At 44.8% G+C, this 19,943-nt stretch overlaps 1 protein-coding gene across 1 annotated transcript; it reads left to right on the top strand.

The window, feature by feature from the left end:
* The first annotated feature begins 7,206 nt into the window (after positions 1 to 7,206).
* LOC113904718 (2-acylglycerol O-acyltransferase 2-like) lies at positions 7,207 to 18,650 on the top strand. The gene is given in 7 exon segments (XM_027561820.1): positions 7,207 to 7,297; positions 9,647 to 9,825; positions 12,252 to 12,456; positions 12,777 to 12,860; positions 12,863 to 12,950; positions 13,571 to 13,764; positions 18,096 to 18,650. Coding segments are annotated over 7 exon segments (996 nt in total). The 3' UTR covers positions 18,251 to 18,650.
* Positions 18,651 to 19,943: the final 1,293 nt, after the last annotated feature.

Here is a 19,943-nt window from a genome sequence, read left to right as displayed (position 1 = left end):
TTGATAAAAGAGAATGTCAGAGGCAGAAAAACACTTAAATAAAATTAAATGTAGGTACACATCACGTGCAGGAGACATATTTAAAGATAATGACACATAAATATGGGAGAAATTATAGAAAAGGTGTAGTAGGTCAATATTAACTAAAAGGACTCTGTGACTATTATATTAATATCTGACTACATTGATCTTAAAACAAAAAGAATTACTGGGGATAAAAATGAGTGGTCATCATATAAAAATAATTCACCTGAAATATATGACATATTTTTGATCTAACAATATAGCTTAAAAATATTGAAAACAAAATTAGGTAAAATTTTAAGAAAAAATGCACAAATTCATTAACATTATCACAGAGATTAAAAAAAAAACACTTTGTAGTAACTGGTTAAATAAACATATAAAATATTGTTAGAAATGTAGAAGACTTAAATGATTAATAAGCTTCATTTAATGGACCCTGAATCTAACAACTAGAGGATACATGTTGTATCACACAGAAAAAACTGTAAAAACCAACTATATACTAGGCCAGTAAACTAACATAAATAAGTACCAAAGACTCATGCAAATCATTTTTCTGATCACAAACCTTCACATATTTAGAAATTAAATAAATGAGTACTTCTAAATTAATTATTTGATTTAAAGATAAATTTTAAAGGATACTAGAAAGTATTACATCACTAAAAAAATTAGAACATTACACATCAAAGTTTTGGGCTGCAGCTGAAAACAAGACTCATGGGGAAATTTATCACTGAAATATATACTTTAAATTTTGTTTGTTTGTTTGTTTTTACTTTACAATATTGTATTGGTTTTGCCATACATTGACATGAATCCACCATGGTGTACATGTGTTCCCCATCCTAAACCCCCCAACCACCTCCCTTCCTGTCCCATCCCTCTGGGTCATCCCAGTGCACCAGCCCCGAGCACCCTGTATCATGCATTGAACCTGGACTGGCAATTCGTTTCACAGATGATAATTTACATGTTTCAATGCCATTCTCCCATATCATCCCACCCTCGCCCTCTCCCACAGAGTCCAAAAGACTGTTCTATACATCTGTGTCTCTTTTGCTGTCTCACATACAGGGTTACGTTACCATCTTTCTAAATTCCATATATATGTGTTAGTATACTGTATTGGTGTTTTTCTTTCTGGCTTACTTCACTCTGTATAATAGGCTCCAGTTTTATCCACCTCATTAGAACTGATTCAAATGTATTCTTTTTAATGGCTGAGTAATATTCCATTGTGTATATGTACCACACTGTCTTATCTATTCATCTGCTGATGGACATCTAGGTTGCTTCCATGTCCTGGCTATTATAAACAGTGCTGCGATGAACATTGGGGTACACGTGTCTCTTTCAATTCTGGTTTCCTCTGTGTGTATGCCCAGCAGTGGGATTGCTGGGTCATATGGCAGTTCTATTTCCAGTTTTTTAAGGAATCTCCACACTGTTCTCCATAGTGGCTGTACTAGTTTGCATTCCCACCAACAGTGTAAGAGGCTTCCCTTTTCTCCACACCCTCTCCAGCATTTATTGCTTGTAGACTTTTGGATAGCAGCTGTTCTGACTGGTGTGAAATGGTACCTCATTGTGGTTTTGATTTGCATTTCTCTGATAATGAGTGATGTTGAGCATCTTTTCATATGTTTGTTAGCCATCTGTGTGTCTTCTTTGGAGAAATGTCTGTTTAGTTCTTTGGCCCACTTTTTGATTGGGTCGTTTATTTTTCTGGAATTAAGCTGCAGGAGTTGCTTGTATATTTTTGAGATTAATTCTTTGTCTGTGGCTTTGTTTGCTATTATTTCTCCCATTTTGAAGATTGTCTTTTCACCTTGCTTATAGTTTCCTTTATTGTGCAGAAGCTTTTGATTTTAATTAGGTCCCATTTGTTTATTTTTGATTTTATTTCCAATATTCTGGGAGGTGGATCATAGAGGATCCTGTTGTGGTTTATGTCAGAGAGTGTTTTGCCTGTTTTCCACTAGGAGATTTATAGTTTCTGGTCTTACGTTTAGATCTTTAATCCATTTTGAGTTTATTTTTGTGTGTGATGTTAGAAAGTGTTCTAGTTTCATTCTTTTACAAGTGGTTGACCAGTTTTCCCAGCACCACTTGTTAAAGAGATTGTCTTTTCTCCATTGTATATTCTTGCCTCCTTTGTCAAAGATAAGGTGTCCATAGGTGCATGGGTTTATCTCTGGGCTTTCTATTTTGTTCCATTGATCTATATTTCTGTCTTTGTGCCAGTACCATACTGTCTTGATGACTGTGGCTTTGAGGTAGAGCCTGAAGTCAGGCAGGTTGATTCCTCCAGTTCCATTCTTCTTTCTCAAGATTGCTTTGGCTATTCGAGGTTTTTTTTATTTCCATACAAATTGTGAAATTATTTGTTCTAGCTCTGTGAAGAATACTGTTGATAGCTTGATAGGGATTGCATTGAATCTATAGATTGCTTTGGGTAGTATACTCATTTTCACTATATTGATTCTTTCAATCCATGAACACGGTATATTTCTCCATCTATTTGTGTCCTCTTTGATTTCTTTCACCAGTGTTTTATAGTTTTCTACATATAGGTCTTTTGTTTTTTTAGGTAGATATACTCCTAAGTATTTTATTCTTTTCATTGCAATGATGAATGGAATTGTTTCCTTAATTTATCTTTCTGTTTTCTCATTGATAGTGTATAGGAATGCAAAGGATTTCTGTGTGTTGATTTTATATCCTGCAACTTTACTATATTCATTGATTAGCTCTAGTAATTTTCTGGTGGAGTCTTTAGGGTTTTCTATGTAGAGGATCATGTCATCTGCAAACAGTGAGAGTTTTACTTCTTCTTTTCCAATTTGGATTCCTTTTATTTCTTTTTCTGCTCTGATTGCTGTGGCCAAAACTTCCAAAACTATGTTGAATAGTAGTGGTGAGAGTGGGCACCCTTGTCTTGTTCCTGACTTTAGGGGAAATGCTTTCAATTTTTCACCATTGAGGATAATGTTTGCTGTGGGTTTGTCATATATAGCTTTTATTATGTTGAGGTACGTTCCTTCTATTCATGCTTTCTGGAGGGTTTTTATCATAAATGGATGTTGAGTTTTGTCAAAGGCTTTCTCTGCATCTATTGAGATAATAAAAGATTAAAAATACTCCAGTGATTAGACTAAAGAAAATAGGAAGAGGCTTGGGCAAACCTAAAGAAAGTAGATGGGCTTAAAAAAAAGTAAAGAAAATAGCAAGGTAATTAAATATAAAACAACTATACATTAGAGATGGCCAGAAAGTTAAAGTAAAAAAACACTGTTCCTCTAAAAGAGATAAATTTCTGACAGATTCATCCAGAAAGAAAAACAAGCAAAAAAGAAATCACACATTAAAAATTTTAGGATTATAAAGAGGGACAATTGTGGATATAGCAGAGATTAAAAGATTTAAAGACTCCTCAGCAAATAAATAACATTTTTCTTTTCTCCATCGAATTGCCTTTGTTCCTTTATCAAAGATCATTTGATGACACGTATGTGGACCTATTTGGGGGCTCTCTAGTCTTTTCCATTGATCTATTTGTCTCTTCTTTTACCAAACCCATCCTGTCTTATCTGCAGCTGGACCAGAACATTCAAGATGTGTGGTAAAATAAGTATAATATTAATGTAATTGAAACTTCATAGTAGAAAATGATAACAGAGCAGATGAAGTGTTTTTGGCATGGTCTCAACATTTTCCAAAAATAAGGAAAGATATAAGATCATAGATCCAATACTACAGAGACTCTCAACAGAATAGGGTTTGTTTGTTTGTTTTTTTAATTTAGACACATTATATTAAAGCTGTCAAAAATGAACTGAGAACATGCAAGGCAGTTAGATCCAAAGATATAGTAAACACAGAGGAACAAAGACAAGAACTACAACTTTTAAAAGCTGAAAGGAAAATTAATTGTCAACCCAAAGTTCTCTATCCAGTGAAAATCACTTTCAAAATTAAGACAAAATTATGGGTGTTTTTAGACAAACTAAAGCTGAGAGAATTAATTCCTAGTGAGCTGGTACTATAAGAAACATTAAGGGAATTTCTTTGGACAGAAGTATTATGATACCAAATAAAAACCTGGGTTACACCAAAAAATTAATAACTCCACAAGTAGTAAAAATGAAGATAAATCACACTACACAAAATAAAGACCAGTGGAGAAATAACTGAGAGAGAGAAATATTAAAATCAAAGAAACTGGTTTGCTTACAAACTTCAATGAAAATGAATTTGCATCCTTTGATGAAACTGATAGTTTCCAAGGAAAAATTACAATTTATCAAAATGACTTAAAGATTTCCTAAGTCAGACCAAGCAATCAAGCAATGTCAATTAAATAAAAGGCTGATAAATAGGAATACATTAAAATTTTAAATGTTCAGTTATTCAGTTCAGTCATTCAGTTATGTCCAACTCTTTGCAACCCCATGGACTGCAGCACTCCAGGCTTCCCTGTCCACCACCAACTCCTGGAGTTTATTCAAACTCATCTCCATTGAGTCGGTGATGCCATTCAACCATCTCATCCTCTGTCGTCCCCTTCTCCTCCTGCCCTCTATCTTTCCCAGCATCAGGGTTTTTTTCAAATGAGTCAGCTCTTCACATCAGGTGGCCAAAGTATTGGTGCTTCAGCTTCAACAGCAGTCCTTCCAATAAACACTCAGGACTGATCTCCTTTAGGGTGGACTGGTTGGATCTCCTTGCAGTCCAAGGAACTCTCAAGAGTCTTCTCCAATACCACAGTTCAAAAGCAGCAATTCTTTAGCGCTCAGCTTTCTATATAGTCCAACTCTCACACCCATACATGACTACTGGAAAAATCATAACCTTGACTAGACAGACTTTGTTGGCCAAGTAATGTCTCTGCTTTTTAATATGCTGTCTAGGTTGGTCATAGCTTTTCTTCCAAGGAGCAAGCATCTTTTAATTTCATGGCTGCAGTTTTAAGCCAACTTTTTCACTCTCTTTCACTTTCATCAAGAGGCTCTTTAGTTCCTCTTCACTTTCTGCCATAAGAATGGTGTCATCTGCATATCTGAGGTTATTCATAATTTCTCCCAGCAATCTTGATCCCAGCTTGTGCTTCCTCCAGCCCAATGTTTATCATGATGTACTCTACACATAAGTTAAATAAGCAAGGTGACAATATACAGCCTTGACGTACTCCTTTTCCTATTTGGAACCAATCTGTTGTTCCATATCCAGTTCTAACTACTGCTTCTTGACCTGCATACAGATTTCTCAAGAGGCAGGTCAGGGGGTCTGGTATTTCCATCTCTTTCAGAATTTTCCATAGTTTGTTGTGATTCACACAGTCAAAGGCTTTGACAAAGTCAATAAAGCAGAAATAGATGTTTTTCTGGAACTCTCTTGCTTTTTCAATGATCCAGCAGATGTTGGCAATTTGATCTCTGGTTCCTCTGCCTTTTCTAAAACCAGATTGTCAGTGACACCTTGAAACACAAGCTAAGTAAGAATTGAGAGAAAAACCCCAGGGCTCCATGTGGTCCTCACCAGGAAAGTGAAAGTGAAAGTTGCTCAGTCATGTCCAACTCTTTATATTCCATGGAATTCTCTAGGCCAGAATACTGGAGTGGGTAGCCTTTCCCTTCTCCAGGGGAACTTCCCAACCCAGATCTCCTGCATTGCAGGTGGATTCTTTACCAGCTGAGCAATCAGGGAAGACCCTCTCCACCAGGAAGAGGAAAAAAAAAAAATCACACCTCACAGGTGAAGATGTGAGATGCCCAAACCTTGCCTTGTTCTTGGGTCTGCTGATGGAAGGCACTGCAGGACTCAGGCACACTCCCTTCTGCTCCAAGTCCTGCTCCCTTGTAGACAGCAGGACAGTCTAGCTGGTGGCTTCTTCTTCTCCATCCTCTCTCCTTAAAACAATAACGCAATACAGTTTCAGTGAACATTTATTATTCCCTATAAAGGGTGGGTGTGTGATTTTAGGAGAACAAAGAATTAATGTAAATATGATTTCTAATCTACTGTGTAAATAAAAATTTATATAAATGAACAAAATTGGGACAAGAAATTCATAATGTACCCAACCAACAATGGTTAGTATTGCAGGGGGCGGGGGGGGGGGGGGGGGGGGAGGGGTGTAAGTTTTCTTCAAATTCAGGGGGAAAAAAAGCAAAAATACATTGTAAAGAAATGAGTAAAAATTAAGGAGATTTTCACAGAGACGAAAGTCAAGTTCAGTTTTAGACAAGCTGTGGTGGAGGTGCCGAGCAGACTATCAGGGAGAATGTCAAGTACCCACCTACTTAGTCAAGTCTGGAGCCCAAGGGAAGGTCAGGCAGGAGATGCAGTTTGGAAGTGTTCATTCTGTAGACAGACTTCAAGGCCATGAGCCTGGATGAGGTCTCTACGAGAGAGGAGGGAGGGTCCAGGGAAAGAGAGAGAAGAAAGACCCTTAAACACTTAGCCTGGTGAAGGGCAAGAGCCACCGTGGAGACCCAGGGGGAGTCAGAGGGGCAGGAGAGAAACCAGGAGAGGGTGGTGTCCACAGACCAAGTGGTTTCAAGGAGGAGGGAGGGACCAGCTGTGTCTGAGGCTGCTGAGAGGTCAAGATGAGAGCTGAGAATTGACCACTGGATTCAGCAGCGTGGAGACCACTGGTGAACTTGTCAAGGGCAGTTCCATGGAACAGTGATATATGAAGTCTGGAGGAGGGAGGAGAGATTGGGAGGGGAGGGTGTGGAGCTGACAGCTGTCATTGTCTTCCAAGAGACAATGACAGCTCTTTCAAGAGTTGTGCTGTGCAGGTGAGCTGAGGAATAGGGCAGGAGATGGAGGAGATGGTGGGGCCAAGGGATTTTTAGATGGAAACTGTAATTACAAATTCATGGAGGGGAACAGTGGATCTGGCAAATGAAAGGAGACAATAATCATAGCCAGATAGCTGGGAAGGTGGAAAGAAGACAAGATTGCACTATATTTGTTGCTTCACATGCCAAGTGACAGCAAGATTCAAGCAAACAGAAAGAAGATCTGGCAGATAAAACATTGCTTGAAACGGCAACCCACCCACTTCAGAACCCATAAATGCTTAGACAATCTCTGGCAGCAGCAAACACGAGCAAGTGTCTCAGTCCACAGCAGAGCTCAGAGAAGCCTCCAGAACCCAGAGGAGCCAGCATGGTGGAGTTCGCACCTTTGTTTGTGCCACTGGAGCGCAGACTGCAGACCTTTGCAGTCCTGTACTGGATCTTCTGCTTCATTGTCTTACGTAAGGCAGGCTGGGCTGGGAACAGGAGGCCGTGGACACCTGCCACTTCTGGAGCACAGGGTGCATTGATGGGAGAAAGACACAGGTCCTAAAAGGGCTGCTGAGATCAGCACTTGGGGATCACCTGGTATGAGGGACAATTTGCTCAGCTGGCCTTCGGGGTGCTTTGCCAGCAGGAGTGTGTCTGACTGGCTGCACCCACCCCCTGCCCAGTCTGGAATACTGGGAGGTCAAGTAGCTAGAGGGACGGCAGCTGAGGAAAGGGCTCTGCGTCCACTGATGCCAGGAGCAGGAGCTTGTACCTTGTCCCTTATCCTGGGGACAAAGGGAGCCCCAGGAGGGCTTTAGGTATGGGAATGACAAGGTCCAATCTGTGTGGTATAGGTCCCTATGGCTGAAGCCAATGGATCTACTGTGTTTAGGGTGTAGGGTATAAATCAATGACAGGGAGCAGTAACAATTTGTATCAGGGGCCTCCAAATTATGCCCCATGGGCCAAATCCATCCCACTCATTATTATTATATTGGTACAGCCCATGAAAGTGAAAGAGTCACTCAGTCATATCCGACTCTTTGTGACCCCATAAACTGTACAGTCCATGGAATTTGGAATTCTCTAGGCTAGAATACTGGAGTAGGTAGCTGTTCCCTTGTCCAGGGGATCTTCCCAACCCAGGGTTCAAATCTAGGTCTCCCTCATCACAGGCAGATTCTTTACCATCTGAGCCACCAGGGAAGTCACCTGGGCTTCCCAGGTGGCGCTAGTGGTAAAGAACCTACCTGCCAATGCAGAACTAAGAGACGCTGGTTCAATCCCTGGGTAGGGAAGATCCCCTGGCAACCCACTCCAGTGTTTTTGCCTGGAAAACCCCATGGACAGAGAGGCCTGGCGGGCTATAGTCCATGGAGGTCACAAATAGTCAGACACAACTAAAGTGACTTAGCACTGCACAGCCCATGAGCCAAGAACGGTTTTTACATTTTAAATCAGCTCTGTATATAATTTCCTCTGAGTTGCCTCTTTGGCTGCAAAGTCTAAAATATTTGCAGTCTGATGTTTAGGGTAAAGATTGCCTCCCCTGGTCAAGGGAGAATGGCAGTAGGTAGAGAGATGGTTAGGAGATGGATCCACAGGGTGGGATTTAAAGGCTGGTAGGAGAGTAAAAGCTGACTTCCACAAATCAGCTTGAGAAGGTCAGGATTTTCTGCCAGTTCACAGTTGTCCCACCAGCACCTGACTCATCGTAGAAGCTCTGTGTAAAGTGAGCATCTGTGAGCTTCAGCCTACTTTGTCTGGCTTATGAATTTTACTACTATTTAAATTGAGTCAAACGTCCCCTCTTCCTGGAAGCCTACCAGGAATGACAGCCCAATCTACCCTACTTTCAGATGGAACAGAAGTGGAAACTGACCTTCTTTAAGAGTTTGAATGCATGGGATTGAGTGGAGTCAATAAGTTGAAGAGGGAGCATTATTCCCTGGGAATGAGGTTCCATTGGCATTAGATTAATGACAGCCCCACAGAACTCCCTGGCTCTGAGGTGAAGCTGGGACTAACTCATGGTAGGGACTGAGAATCAAAGATCAGAGGGGAATTCCTCACTGGGCCCAGCCTTAGTCATGCTGTACCCCTGACTCATTGCCCAGGCAGGTGTGTTAGCCTCCACCTCCCTCCTTTGGCAGGAGAGGGAAGGGCAGGCATAGGAAACATGAGCAAAAGCTAAGAGACAGAAAGAGCTCAGGGAGTTGTATGAACACTGAGCAGCTTACTGTGGCTGGATTATGGGGATGCATATGGGTGAGTGAAGCTGGAGCAGGAAGGGACTCAAGTCAGTCATGGGGAGCTTGAAAGCCAGGATGAGCTGCTTGGACTGTGCCTCAAAGTTATGAAAAAGCCATAGGAGAGCTTCATTAGAGGAGGGATCTTGTGGGATATATCTATGAAAGATGGGCTGAGGGTGTACTGAAAGAGGGCTGGGCAGAGACAATGTCTCCCTTTTCTCTGTGGTCCCAAAGCCTCATTTAATCGCTTCTCCATCAGGCCTTTATTGAGCCCTTGGTAAATACAAATTACTTAACAGGGCAGAGAGGGAGGTGGAGGGGGTAAGATTGGAGTGAATAAGCAGCCTGGTATAGTGGGGAAAAGTCTGTAGTTAGGTCTATCTTCAAATTCAGGTTCCCAGTGTGACCCTGAAAGGGCTGCATTCCTTTCTCCTTGAAGGCAGGGAAGGTTGACTCCTTCCTCCTGGGGTGAGGGCTGGACAGGACAGTGCTGCTAGTGCTGGGCATATGGGGAGAGCTTTTTCCTTCATTCCTGTGACCACTGACAGCTCCTGCTTCCCTCCCCAGCCCCTTTATGCCTTGTGGTCTTCATAGGCCTCCTGTTCACAAGATTCTGGCTCTTCAATATCCTGTATGTGATCTGGTTGTACTTGGACCAAAATAGGCCACGGCAGGGGGGCAGTCACAATAAGTTCCTAAAGCGCTGGGTCCTGTGGAAGTACATGAAGGACTATTTCCCCATCACGGTGAGTAATGGGGTGGCTGGAGAGTGGCTAAGCCTGTAGTGCCCCATGTGTCCCTGGGGAAGTGTGGCGCCTGTGTGCAGTGAGCAGAATACCAGGCTAGGAGGAAGGTGCTGGGCTTCCACCACTATGTGGCCTGGGGAGGAGTCAGCTTCTGTCTGGCGGTGGTTTACCACCTGCAGAGATGTGGGGCCACTATGAGGACTGATGAATGAACAGAATTTGAAGGAGCTCTGTGGACTATATATTGTAGCACACAAATATGTCTTATAGGTGTAAACTGCTCAGCAGACATGCTTGGGTTTGCAAGTATAAAGTCATGTCCTTAGAAAACATCTAGCCCCACACTTCTTCAAATAAAAAGACTAATACCCAGTGAGAAAGAAAGGTATGACCAAGGTCACACAAGTCATTTTACTGGTTTCAAAGTTTGTGTATTAACTTTGGGTAAAGAAGCAAGGCAGAGAGCCCTGAACTGGTTCTCTGGATCTATTCTGCCCCAAACTTCGGTATGCTTTATGTCCTTGGACAGAGCCTTGCTCAATCATTTCCTCATTTTCCCCATGTATCCAGTAAACATACCGCTCCCTTCTACTCTGAGTGCCTCTGACTGACTCTCTGACCTAAGGTCATTGTGGACACCTGACCATGGACTCAAAGGTCAGTCCTGATTGAGGAAGACATTGCTCTAAGTGAACTGAGCCTTCTACTTCTTTCCTGTATCACAAAAAGACTAAATCTTTGGGTGTAAGCCCTGGGAAGGGATGATTTACTGTCCAGATAAGGTGGGAAAGGCAGGAGAGACACAAAAAAGTGCCAGGAGGAGGCAGGTGGCCCTCCTCTGGAAACAGAAGAGAAGAAATGGATAGAGTGTGACCTGTGGAGCTGGGCAGGATAGGTTCTAATACCAGATCTGCAACATACCAGATCTTGGGTGAGCCAGTCTCATTGAACCTTGATTTCTTCACATGTAAAGCAGAGATTATGCCACATTCATTATTGGGTTGTGAGGATTTCATGAAATACCAGATCATCCTAGGGCCTCCAAGAACAGCATGTGGCTTGCTTTGCAACCAAAACCGTTGTCAGTTGAATGTCTGCCAGGAAAATGGTACTGAGGGGCTCTGTGACTGTCTATCCACATCCCTCACGCTCTTCACTCAAACAGGTAACCCCAGGGGAGGGTTTCTCAAAGGCACTGTTAAGATGGATGGGACACTGGACTTAATTTGCAGAAATTTCATGTGTACAGAATTCAGGAGTCTTGCCCACTGCAGGCCTGCAGAGAGCAGGCAGTACCACTGAGTGGCCGCAGAGGGCAGGATGATGTGCCTGTCTTGGGCTGGGAGCCTGCAGAGATAACTCAGTGGCCTCACAGTCTGGACCTCAGCACCTCCCAGGAGATCCTCCAACTCTTCTACACACTTTCACTGTGCAGGCCCTGCAGGAATCATGGGCTAGCCCATAAGTGGGAGTCTGTGCTCTACTGGAGCTCTCCCACATTGACAAGCCTCTGCACTCCCTGCCAAAGGCTTGTGGATTCCTGAACTTTAAACAGTTCCTGCTGTGATTTCTATGAACTGGAGTTTAGTTGTGGAATTTCAAGCAAAATTAGGAAATGGTTTCTGGGTCTTGGAGCTTTCTACACACAGGTGATAGACTTCCTCAAGAATTAACAGTAGAGAATCAGGCAGTGTTTCCCCCGGGATAAGGTCCCTCCACCTCATGCAGATCAGTCCAGGAGCTGGGTTTCTATGTGAAGATTCCATTATCCTGGAGCAGCAGTGTCTGCACAGGCCAAGGCCTGAGCAGGGGTGCAGTGCTGTGAGCAGGCTGTGACCTGGTGTCAGGAAGTGCTGCAGACTTGGCAGGACACCTCCTTGACCCCTCCCCACCCACACCTGTAGGCATCACTAGGGACTTCGTGCCCCTTTTCCCACCTCCACTTCCCAGCACACTCGGGTCTCTTACACTGAGTCACAGTGACTCAGGGGTCAGCCCTGATCCAGGACAGAACTCCAGCTGCCACAGTCTTTGGAGAGATGCTCACTCCCTCCTGCAATGGCTCCTTCCTTCTGGGTGGACTCTGCCTGGGATAAGGTTTCCCTTCACATAGGACAGGGGTTTGTGTCCCTGTCACCCTCCCAGGAGTCCTTGGGCAGGGGGCCTTCCTTCCCTGGTGGGTCCATTCATGGGTCCATTCTCTCCCTCTTCATTCCACAGTCTCCAAGAGCATCTCCTCTGCTCCAGGTCTGCAGTGGGGACAAGGATCCTTAGATAGGCCATCTCTAATCTCAGGACACTCACATATGGGTGTGATAGCACTTGGGCACAGGGGAGACACAGAAGAGGTCAGCCCAGAAAGTCAGCAGGTGGACCAGCAAGGGCATGAGGTACAGCTCCAATTCACCAGGTTTCTGTCCCTGCAGCTAGTCAAGACCACTGAGTTGGACCCCTCCCGGAACTACCTTGCTGCCTTCCACCCTCATGGACTCCTGTCAGTCGGAGCTTTTACCAACATGTGCACAGACAGCACGGGCTTCTCCTCACTTTTCCCTGGCATCCGCCCACATCTGACAACGATAAACATATATTTCAGGATCCCACTCTTCAGAGATTACATCATGCAAGGGGGTAAGCCTTCCCAGAACTGGAGAGCCCAGGAAAATGAGGGCTGCAGGCATGGAAGAGGGATTTCAGGGAGGGCTTCTAAGAATTCTGCATTTCCTCCAAGAAAATGTGTAGTAGAGAAGGAGGCTAGACCCAAGGAAGCACTTCCCACAGCTCTGTTCCCAGCAATGAGCTTGGTGAGGGGTTGGGAAGAAGGGAATGACTCAATCCCAGTCCTCAGGGAACTCCCAGCTGTAGGGGGAGGGTGAGTAGGGACCTACCACATCCCTGCTATGGCCCCTGCCCTCTTCACCCCATAGCTAACCACGTTACTCTCTCCCCAGGGCTGGTCTCATCAGACAAGGAGAGTATTGCTTACATTCTGAGCAGGAAAGGAGGCGGCAACCTAGTGGCCATCACTGTTGGGGCATCAGGGAGGCACTGAAAACCAGGCCTGGAGCCAACAAGCTGGTGCTGCGGAACCGCAAGGGCTTCATCAGGCTCGCCCTGATGCATGGGTACTGGGGAGAGGGCTCTGGATTCAGCTGGAGATTGGCAAGGATTGTGTTTTGGTGGGAAGACAGCAGAGATTAATGCAGGCCCTATTTTAGCAAGAGATATTCAGTCCATTCATAGAGAAGATAACTTAGCAAGATATTTACTGTCTCATGTCCAAATACCCAGAGAAGATTCTAGAAGGGAGACTAGTTGATCAAAAGGACTAGGTGTGATGGGTCATACTGCCCAAAGTTGGCATTATGTCTGAGACCTAGAGGATCTGAGACAGTGGAGTTTGGGGCACAGCATAGAGCAGTTATCCAACCTTGAAGCACCTCTGAAGAACACAAGCTAGCTGAGGCAGAAGAGATTTTCCCAGAAACTTTGCAGATGTTTGATGTTTGGGAGGACTCTACAACATTCTGATCTCCTTGTCATGGTGCAACTGGGAAGTGGTGATCCTAAGAGGAGCTGGGACTTGCCCACTAACACAAAGCAAAGCTGTAGCTCAACTGGGAGTTACCCAAGGCCACCTACTTCCAGCCCAGGGCTTTGTCCTCTGCTGTCACAAGCTTCCTGCTAGGTGACCAGTTTGAATCTTCTTGCCCCTCCACACGCCCTCTCTCCTGTCTCCTTCCAGAGCAGTTCTGGTGCCGATCTTCTCCTTTGGGGACAATGAATTATATGCTAAGACTTCTCCTGGCTTTTGGTGGAAATGGTTCAGAGATCAACTGTACAAGAAGACACGTCTTGCCATCCCGTTCTTCTATGGCCGTGGAGTCTTCCAGTACAGTTTTGGTTTTATGCCCTACCGCCGACCCATCACCACCGTGGGTGAGCCTAGACCTGGGCTAGGGTAGGGAGGTGGGGGGAAGGCTACAAGGCAAGAGGCCTGGGCTCTGTACTCCAAGAGGACATGGACTTGGGTTGGACACATCCTTGACCAAGTGGAGCTCATGTTCTAGAGGGTGAAATAGAGACACAGGCAAATAACCCTGATAAAAGGCAGTCTGGGATGAGAACTGTAACTGAGGTACAAAGAACCATAGCCACTACAGATTACCAAGCACCCATTGTGTGGCAAGCACTGCACGGCTCCTTACAGCTCACTTTTCCGGGTAACCTTGGAGGTAGACTCTCATCCCTATTTTATTGATGGCAAACTGAGACTCAGAGAAGGTAAATCACTTCAAACAGATCCTCACGCCCTTGTGTAACAGCACTGAGGATGTACTTGACTTTTATGATGCCAGAGAAAGAGGATTTAATTCTGACCAGACAATCCCATAAGACTTTTAGAGGAGGTGAATACAAGGGAAGGGCATTCCAGGTCTGTTAGAATTGTGTGTAAAGTAGCAATCAGTTCAGTTCAGTTCAGTCGCTCAGTCGTGTCTGACTCTTGGCGACCCCATGAATCACAGCACGCCAGGCCTCCCTGTCCATCACCAACTCCCAGAGTTCACTCAGACTCACATCCATCGAGTCAGTGATACCATCCAGCCATCTCATCCTCTGTCGTCCCCTTCTGCTCCTGCCCCCAATCCCTCCCAGCATCAGAGTCTTTTCCAATGAGTCAACTCTTCGCATGAGCTGGCCAAAGTACTGGAGTTTCAGCTTTAGCATCATTTCTTCCAAAGAAATCCCAGGGCTGATCTCCTTCAGAATGGACTGGTTGGATCTCCTTGCAGTCCAAGGGACTCTCAACAGTCTTCTCCAACACCACAGTTCAAAGGCATCAATTCTTTGGCGCTCAGCCTTCTTCACAGTCCAACTCTCACATCCATACATGACCACAGGAAAAACCATAGCCTTGACTAGACGAACCTTTGTTGGCAAAGTAATGTCTCTGCTTTTAAATATGCTATCTAGGTTGGTCATAACTTTCCTTCCAAGGAGTAAGTGTCTTTTAATTTCATGGCTGCAGTCACCATCTGCAGTGATTTTGGAGCCCAGAAAAATAAAGTCTGACACTGTTTCCACTGTTTCCCCATCTATTTCCCATGAAGTGATGGGACCAGATGCCATGATCTTCGTTTTCTGAATGTTGAGCTTTAAGCCAACTTTTTCACTCTCCACTTTCACTTTCATCAAGAGGCTTTTGAGTTCCTCTTCACTTTCTGCCATAAGGGTGGTGTCATCTGCATATCTGAGGTTATTGATATTTCTCCCAGCAATCTTGATTCCAGCTTGTGTTTCTTCCAGTCCAGCGTTTCTCATGATGTACTCTGCATATAAATTAAATAAACAGGGTGACAGTATACAGCCTTGACGTACTCCTTTTCCTATTTGGAACCGGTCTGTTGTTCCATGTCCAGTTCTAACTGTTGCTTCCTGACCTGCATACAAATTTCTCAAGAGGCAGATCAGGTGGTCCGGTATTCCCATCTCTTTCAGAATTTTCCACTGTTTATTGTGATCCACACGGTCAAAGGCTTTGGCATAGTCAATAAAGCAGAAATAGATGTTTTTCTGGAACTCTCTTGCTTTTTCCATGATCCAGCAGATGTTGGCAATTTGATCTCTGGTTCCTCTGCCTTTTCTAAAACCAGCATGAACATCAGGAATTTCACGGCTCACATATTGCAGAAGCCTGGCTTGGAGAATTTTGAGCATTACTTTACTAGTGTGTGAGATGAGTGCAATTGTGCGGTAGTTTGAGCATTCTTTGGCATTGCCTTTCTTTGCGATTGGAATGAAAACTGACGTTTTTCAGTCCTGTGGCCACTGCTGAGTTTTCCAAATTTGCTGCCATATTGAGTGCAGCACTTTCACAGCATCATCTTTCAGGATTTGGAATAGCTCCACTGGAATTCCATCACCTCCACTAGCTTTGTTCATAGTGATGCTTTCTAAGGCCCACTTGACTTCACATCCCAGGATGTCTGGCTCTAGGTCAGTGATCACACCATCGTGATTATCTGGGTCGTGAAGATCCTTTTTTGTACAGTTCTTCTGTGTATTCTTGCCATCTCTTCTTAATATCTTCTGCTTCTGTTAGGTCCATACCATTTCTGTCTTTTATCGAGCTCATCTTTGCATGAAATGTTCCTTTGGTATCTCTAATTTTCTTGAAGAGATCCCTAGCCTTTCCCATTCTGTTGTTTTCCTCTATTTCTTTGCATTGATCGCTGAAGAAGGCTTTCTTATCTCTTCTTGCTATTCTTTGGAACTCTGCATTCAGATGTTTATATCGTTCCTTTTCTCTTTTGCTTTTCACCTCTCTTCTTTTCACAGCTATTTGTAAGGCCTCCCCAGACAGCCATTTTGCTTTTTTGCATTTCTTTTCTATGGGAATGGTCTTGATCCCTGTCTCCTGTACAATGTCACGAACCTCAGTCCATAGTTCATCAGGCACTCTATCTAACAGATCTAGGCCCTTAAATCTATTTCTCACTTCCACTGTATAATCATAAGGGATTTGATTTAGGTCATACCTGAATGGTCTAGTGGTTTTCCCTACTTTCTTCACTTTCAGTCTGAATTTGGCAATAAGGAGTTCATGGTCTGAGCCACAGTCAGCTCCTGGTCTTGTTTTTGCTGACTGTATAGAGCTTCTCCATCTTTGGCTGCAAAGAATATAATCAATCTGATTTCGGTGTTGACCATCTGGTGATGTCCATGTATAGAGTCTTCTCTTGTGTTGTTGGAAGAGGGTGTTTGTTATGACCAGTGCATTTTCTTGGCAAAACTCTATTAGTCTTTTCCCTGCTTCATTCCGTATTCCAAGGCCAAATTTGCCTGTTACTCCAGGTGTTTCTTGACTTCCTACTTTTGTATTCCAGTCCCCTATAATGAAAAGGACATCTTTTTTGGGTGTTAGTTCTAAAAGGTCTTGTAGGTCTTCATAGAACCATTCAACTTCAGCTTCTTCAGCATTACTGGTTGGGGCATAGACTTGGATTACTGTGATATTGAATGGTTTGCCTTGGAAACGAACAGAGATCATTCTGTCATTTTTGAGATTGCATCCAAGTACTGCATTTCGGACTCTTTTGTTGACCATGATGGCCACTCCATTTCTTCTGAGGGATTCCTGCCTGCAGTAGTAGATGTAATGGTCATCTGAGTTAAATTCACCCATTCCAGTCCATTTCAGTTAGCTGATTCCTAGAATGTCGACATTCACTCTTGCCATCTCTTAAAACCATAGCCTTGACTAGACGGACCTTTGTTGGCAAAGTAATGTCTCTGCTTTTGAATATGCTATCTAGGTTGGTCATAACTTTCCTTCCAAGGAGTAGCAATCAGCAGGCTATAAAGGAGAGCCTGAGGGATTTCCCTGTAAATAATGGTCATGGACTTTAGTGCATGGACTTAGCACCATCTTTTCTGCTATATGATCATCTCATTTGCTTTTGTCTTGAATTCCAACTAGGTTCCAATGGCAAAGCTTATAGAGAGAGGTCTGTTCATCTCCACTCACCCAATCATTTCTTAGTTGAGTACAGACTTGGTCAACCCTCTATACCATGACTTTTCCTGGGTTGTATGGTAATATTTTCATGAATATAATTCAAAACGGATGCCTCCAAAACCACTCCCAAGAGAAGAAGACAGAACAGCTGCTTTCTGAGCCAGGCAGAACAAGAGGAAGGAGATTGATAAGTCCTCCCATGTACTCCCTAGAATGGGAGGCACTGCAGACCGGCATGGAGGGAGAGGAGGAAGAGGCACTTGGGCTGTGGGCCACCTCCTCTAAGATATACAGACACTTCCACTCATGGCATTTAAGACTCCCAGATCCACGTGTCCCTAAGCCTAAGAGCACATCTTCAGGGTTTACAATCTGTCACTGATTCTTCCTGGCTATGTGATCTTGCAATAAGTTACTTAACCTCCCTGAGCCTCACTACCTTACCTGTTAAAATGGACTAATAGCAGGTTCAATCCCCATAGGATTGTTCAGAAGATTTTAGGAGATAATACAAGTAAAGCACCTAGGACATTGTCTGGCAGGCGGCAATGCCAGCTGGAGGTGTTTTTATTATTTCAGAATCTTGGAGTTGTCCAAATATTTAGATTAGATCACCCAAAATACAATTGAAAGGGAAACAATACAGGCACTTTCCAGTGGGTGTGACCACTGGCACGGAGTCCTGCCCCATGGGATCCAGAGACCCCAGTGATTCCTACTCTGGGCCACCACTCACCTCTGTGTCTTGCAGTGGGGAAGCCCATCGAGGTGCCGAAGATACCACATCCCTCCCAAGAGGAGGTGGACAGGCTGCACCAGCATTACCTGAAGGAGCTGAGCAACCTCTTCGAAACCCACAAGCTCAAGTACAACATCCCCAAAGACCAACACTTGGAGTTCTGCTGAGTACCTCCCCAGAGGAGGGGCTTGCCCCAAAGGGCAGGGCTGGCATTAGGAAGGGAGGTGCTGTGATCCCAGAAGGTTTCCTGGAGGTATCTGTTGAACACATCTCCAGAGCCTTCACTGACTCCTGCATCTCCACCCCATGCCAGGCCCCAGGTCACATCTGGCTCATAGAAGAGGAGACCAGACTCTGGCATCAATGATTTGCTCTCCTCCACTAACTCCTCTGTAACGGGCCCTCTCTTTGGTTCTGCCCACCTGAGAAATGGGAGAGATACTGGGAGAAAATGCTGTCTGTGTGTCCGTCCTCTGTGGTCCTGTCACTCAATAAGCAGGACAAACAGCAGCTCCAGTGAGCAGGTTTCCCTTCCTCTGCCTTGAGTGACAGCTGGAAGCAGCCCCCAGCTGCAGCCCTTTCTCCTACAAGCTCCCTTATCCTACATCCTGCCTGTCCCATCTTCTCCCTCCCTGAGCCGGAGAGGAGGGGGAGGGCACAACCTCCTGGCTCATCCTGGCACCTCTGAGTTTCTGAGCCCCATATGGCAGCCAGAAGGGCCTGGAGGTGGGGAAGACCTGAGCTCTGTCACTGGCTAAATGACTGTACACCAACCTCTTCAACCTCCCTCTGAGTCTCAGTTTTCCCAAGGACTAAAATGACCTCTGACCTCGGCTCTAATCACACATAGGCTGAAAGCTGCTTATGGTAACTCCTACTCTATCCTTTGTAATTCAGCCCTGACCTTGGGCTCCATATATGTCAATTCATCACATGAAAGATTCGATTTTACTTTTTTCTCATCGTCCTTACCTACCTGAAAACACTGGTCAAAGACTCCCATTTAATCCCAGCCTGGTTTCACAGCCCTCCTGCCCTGTGTCCTCTTCCCAGACAGTGGCTCAGATGGACCAGAGAAAGGCATGCTACCTCTTCCTCCCTGATCAATAAGCTCCAAATCACCACCTCTGGCCTGTTCTGTGGGAGAGAAGGGGGAGGCTATGTACAGACACAGGGCAGACCAGGAAAAGGATGAAGGCCCTCAGGGATTGGCAGATCTGGAGTCTCCTCTTAAAATTAGGCTGCCCTTTGATATGGAAGAAGTTCTCAGACAAGACATCATTACCCACAGGGGACAAAGGAGCCCAGCCCGATGATACTGCTTGATGGTGACAACAAATAGGATAGATGTCAGCCAGCACAGCTCTGCCAGCCGCCACGTGGCCTGGCCCAGCCTCACCCTCTCAGGAGGACTGGGCTTTGCTAGAGATCAGAGGAGGCAGAGGTGGAGCATATGAACTGCTGAGGGGGCAAAGGCAGAGAGGAGGGAGAGGGCAGAGCACACATGGGTGAGACTTCCTGATAAGGGCCAGGCTCAGAGTGAGGTTTAAGGAACAGGAGGCTGAGGTTTAGGGCTTTGTACAGCAAACTTCTATGGAGATGGGAGTGGGCAGGGCAGACGGGGTCCCTGAGGATGTCTGGCCTGCTGTCTGGGAAACTACTGTCCAGTCCAGGGTTCAGGAATTCATCCCCCAGAGTAAGGAAGAGCCCTGGGAGGTGCTTGGGCTGAATCGGGTCATGGGCCAGATGGAGGGGCAATGGATCCCTCAGACTGGACTGAGCATCTGTCTTAGTGACCCCACAGCAGGGCAGAATCAGCTCCCTGAGCCATTTTCTAAGAACCCACTACGTCCTGGGCTC

The sequence above is a fragment of the Bos indicus x Bos taurus genome, chromosome 15 (genome assembly GCF_003369695.1).
Source record: "Bos indicus x Bos taurus breed Angus x Brahman F1 hybrid chromosome 15, Bos_hybrid_MaternalHap_v2.0, whole genome shotgun sequence".
NCBI classification, from domain to species: Eukaryota; Metazoa; Chordata; class Mammalia; order Artiodactyla; family Bovidae; genus Bos; species Bos indicus x Bos taurus.
The sequence above is the reverse complement of the archived record's forward strand: the minus strand, read 5'-3'. Positions and strand labels throughout refer to the sequence as shown.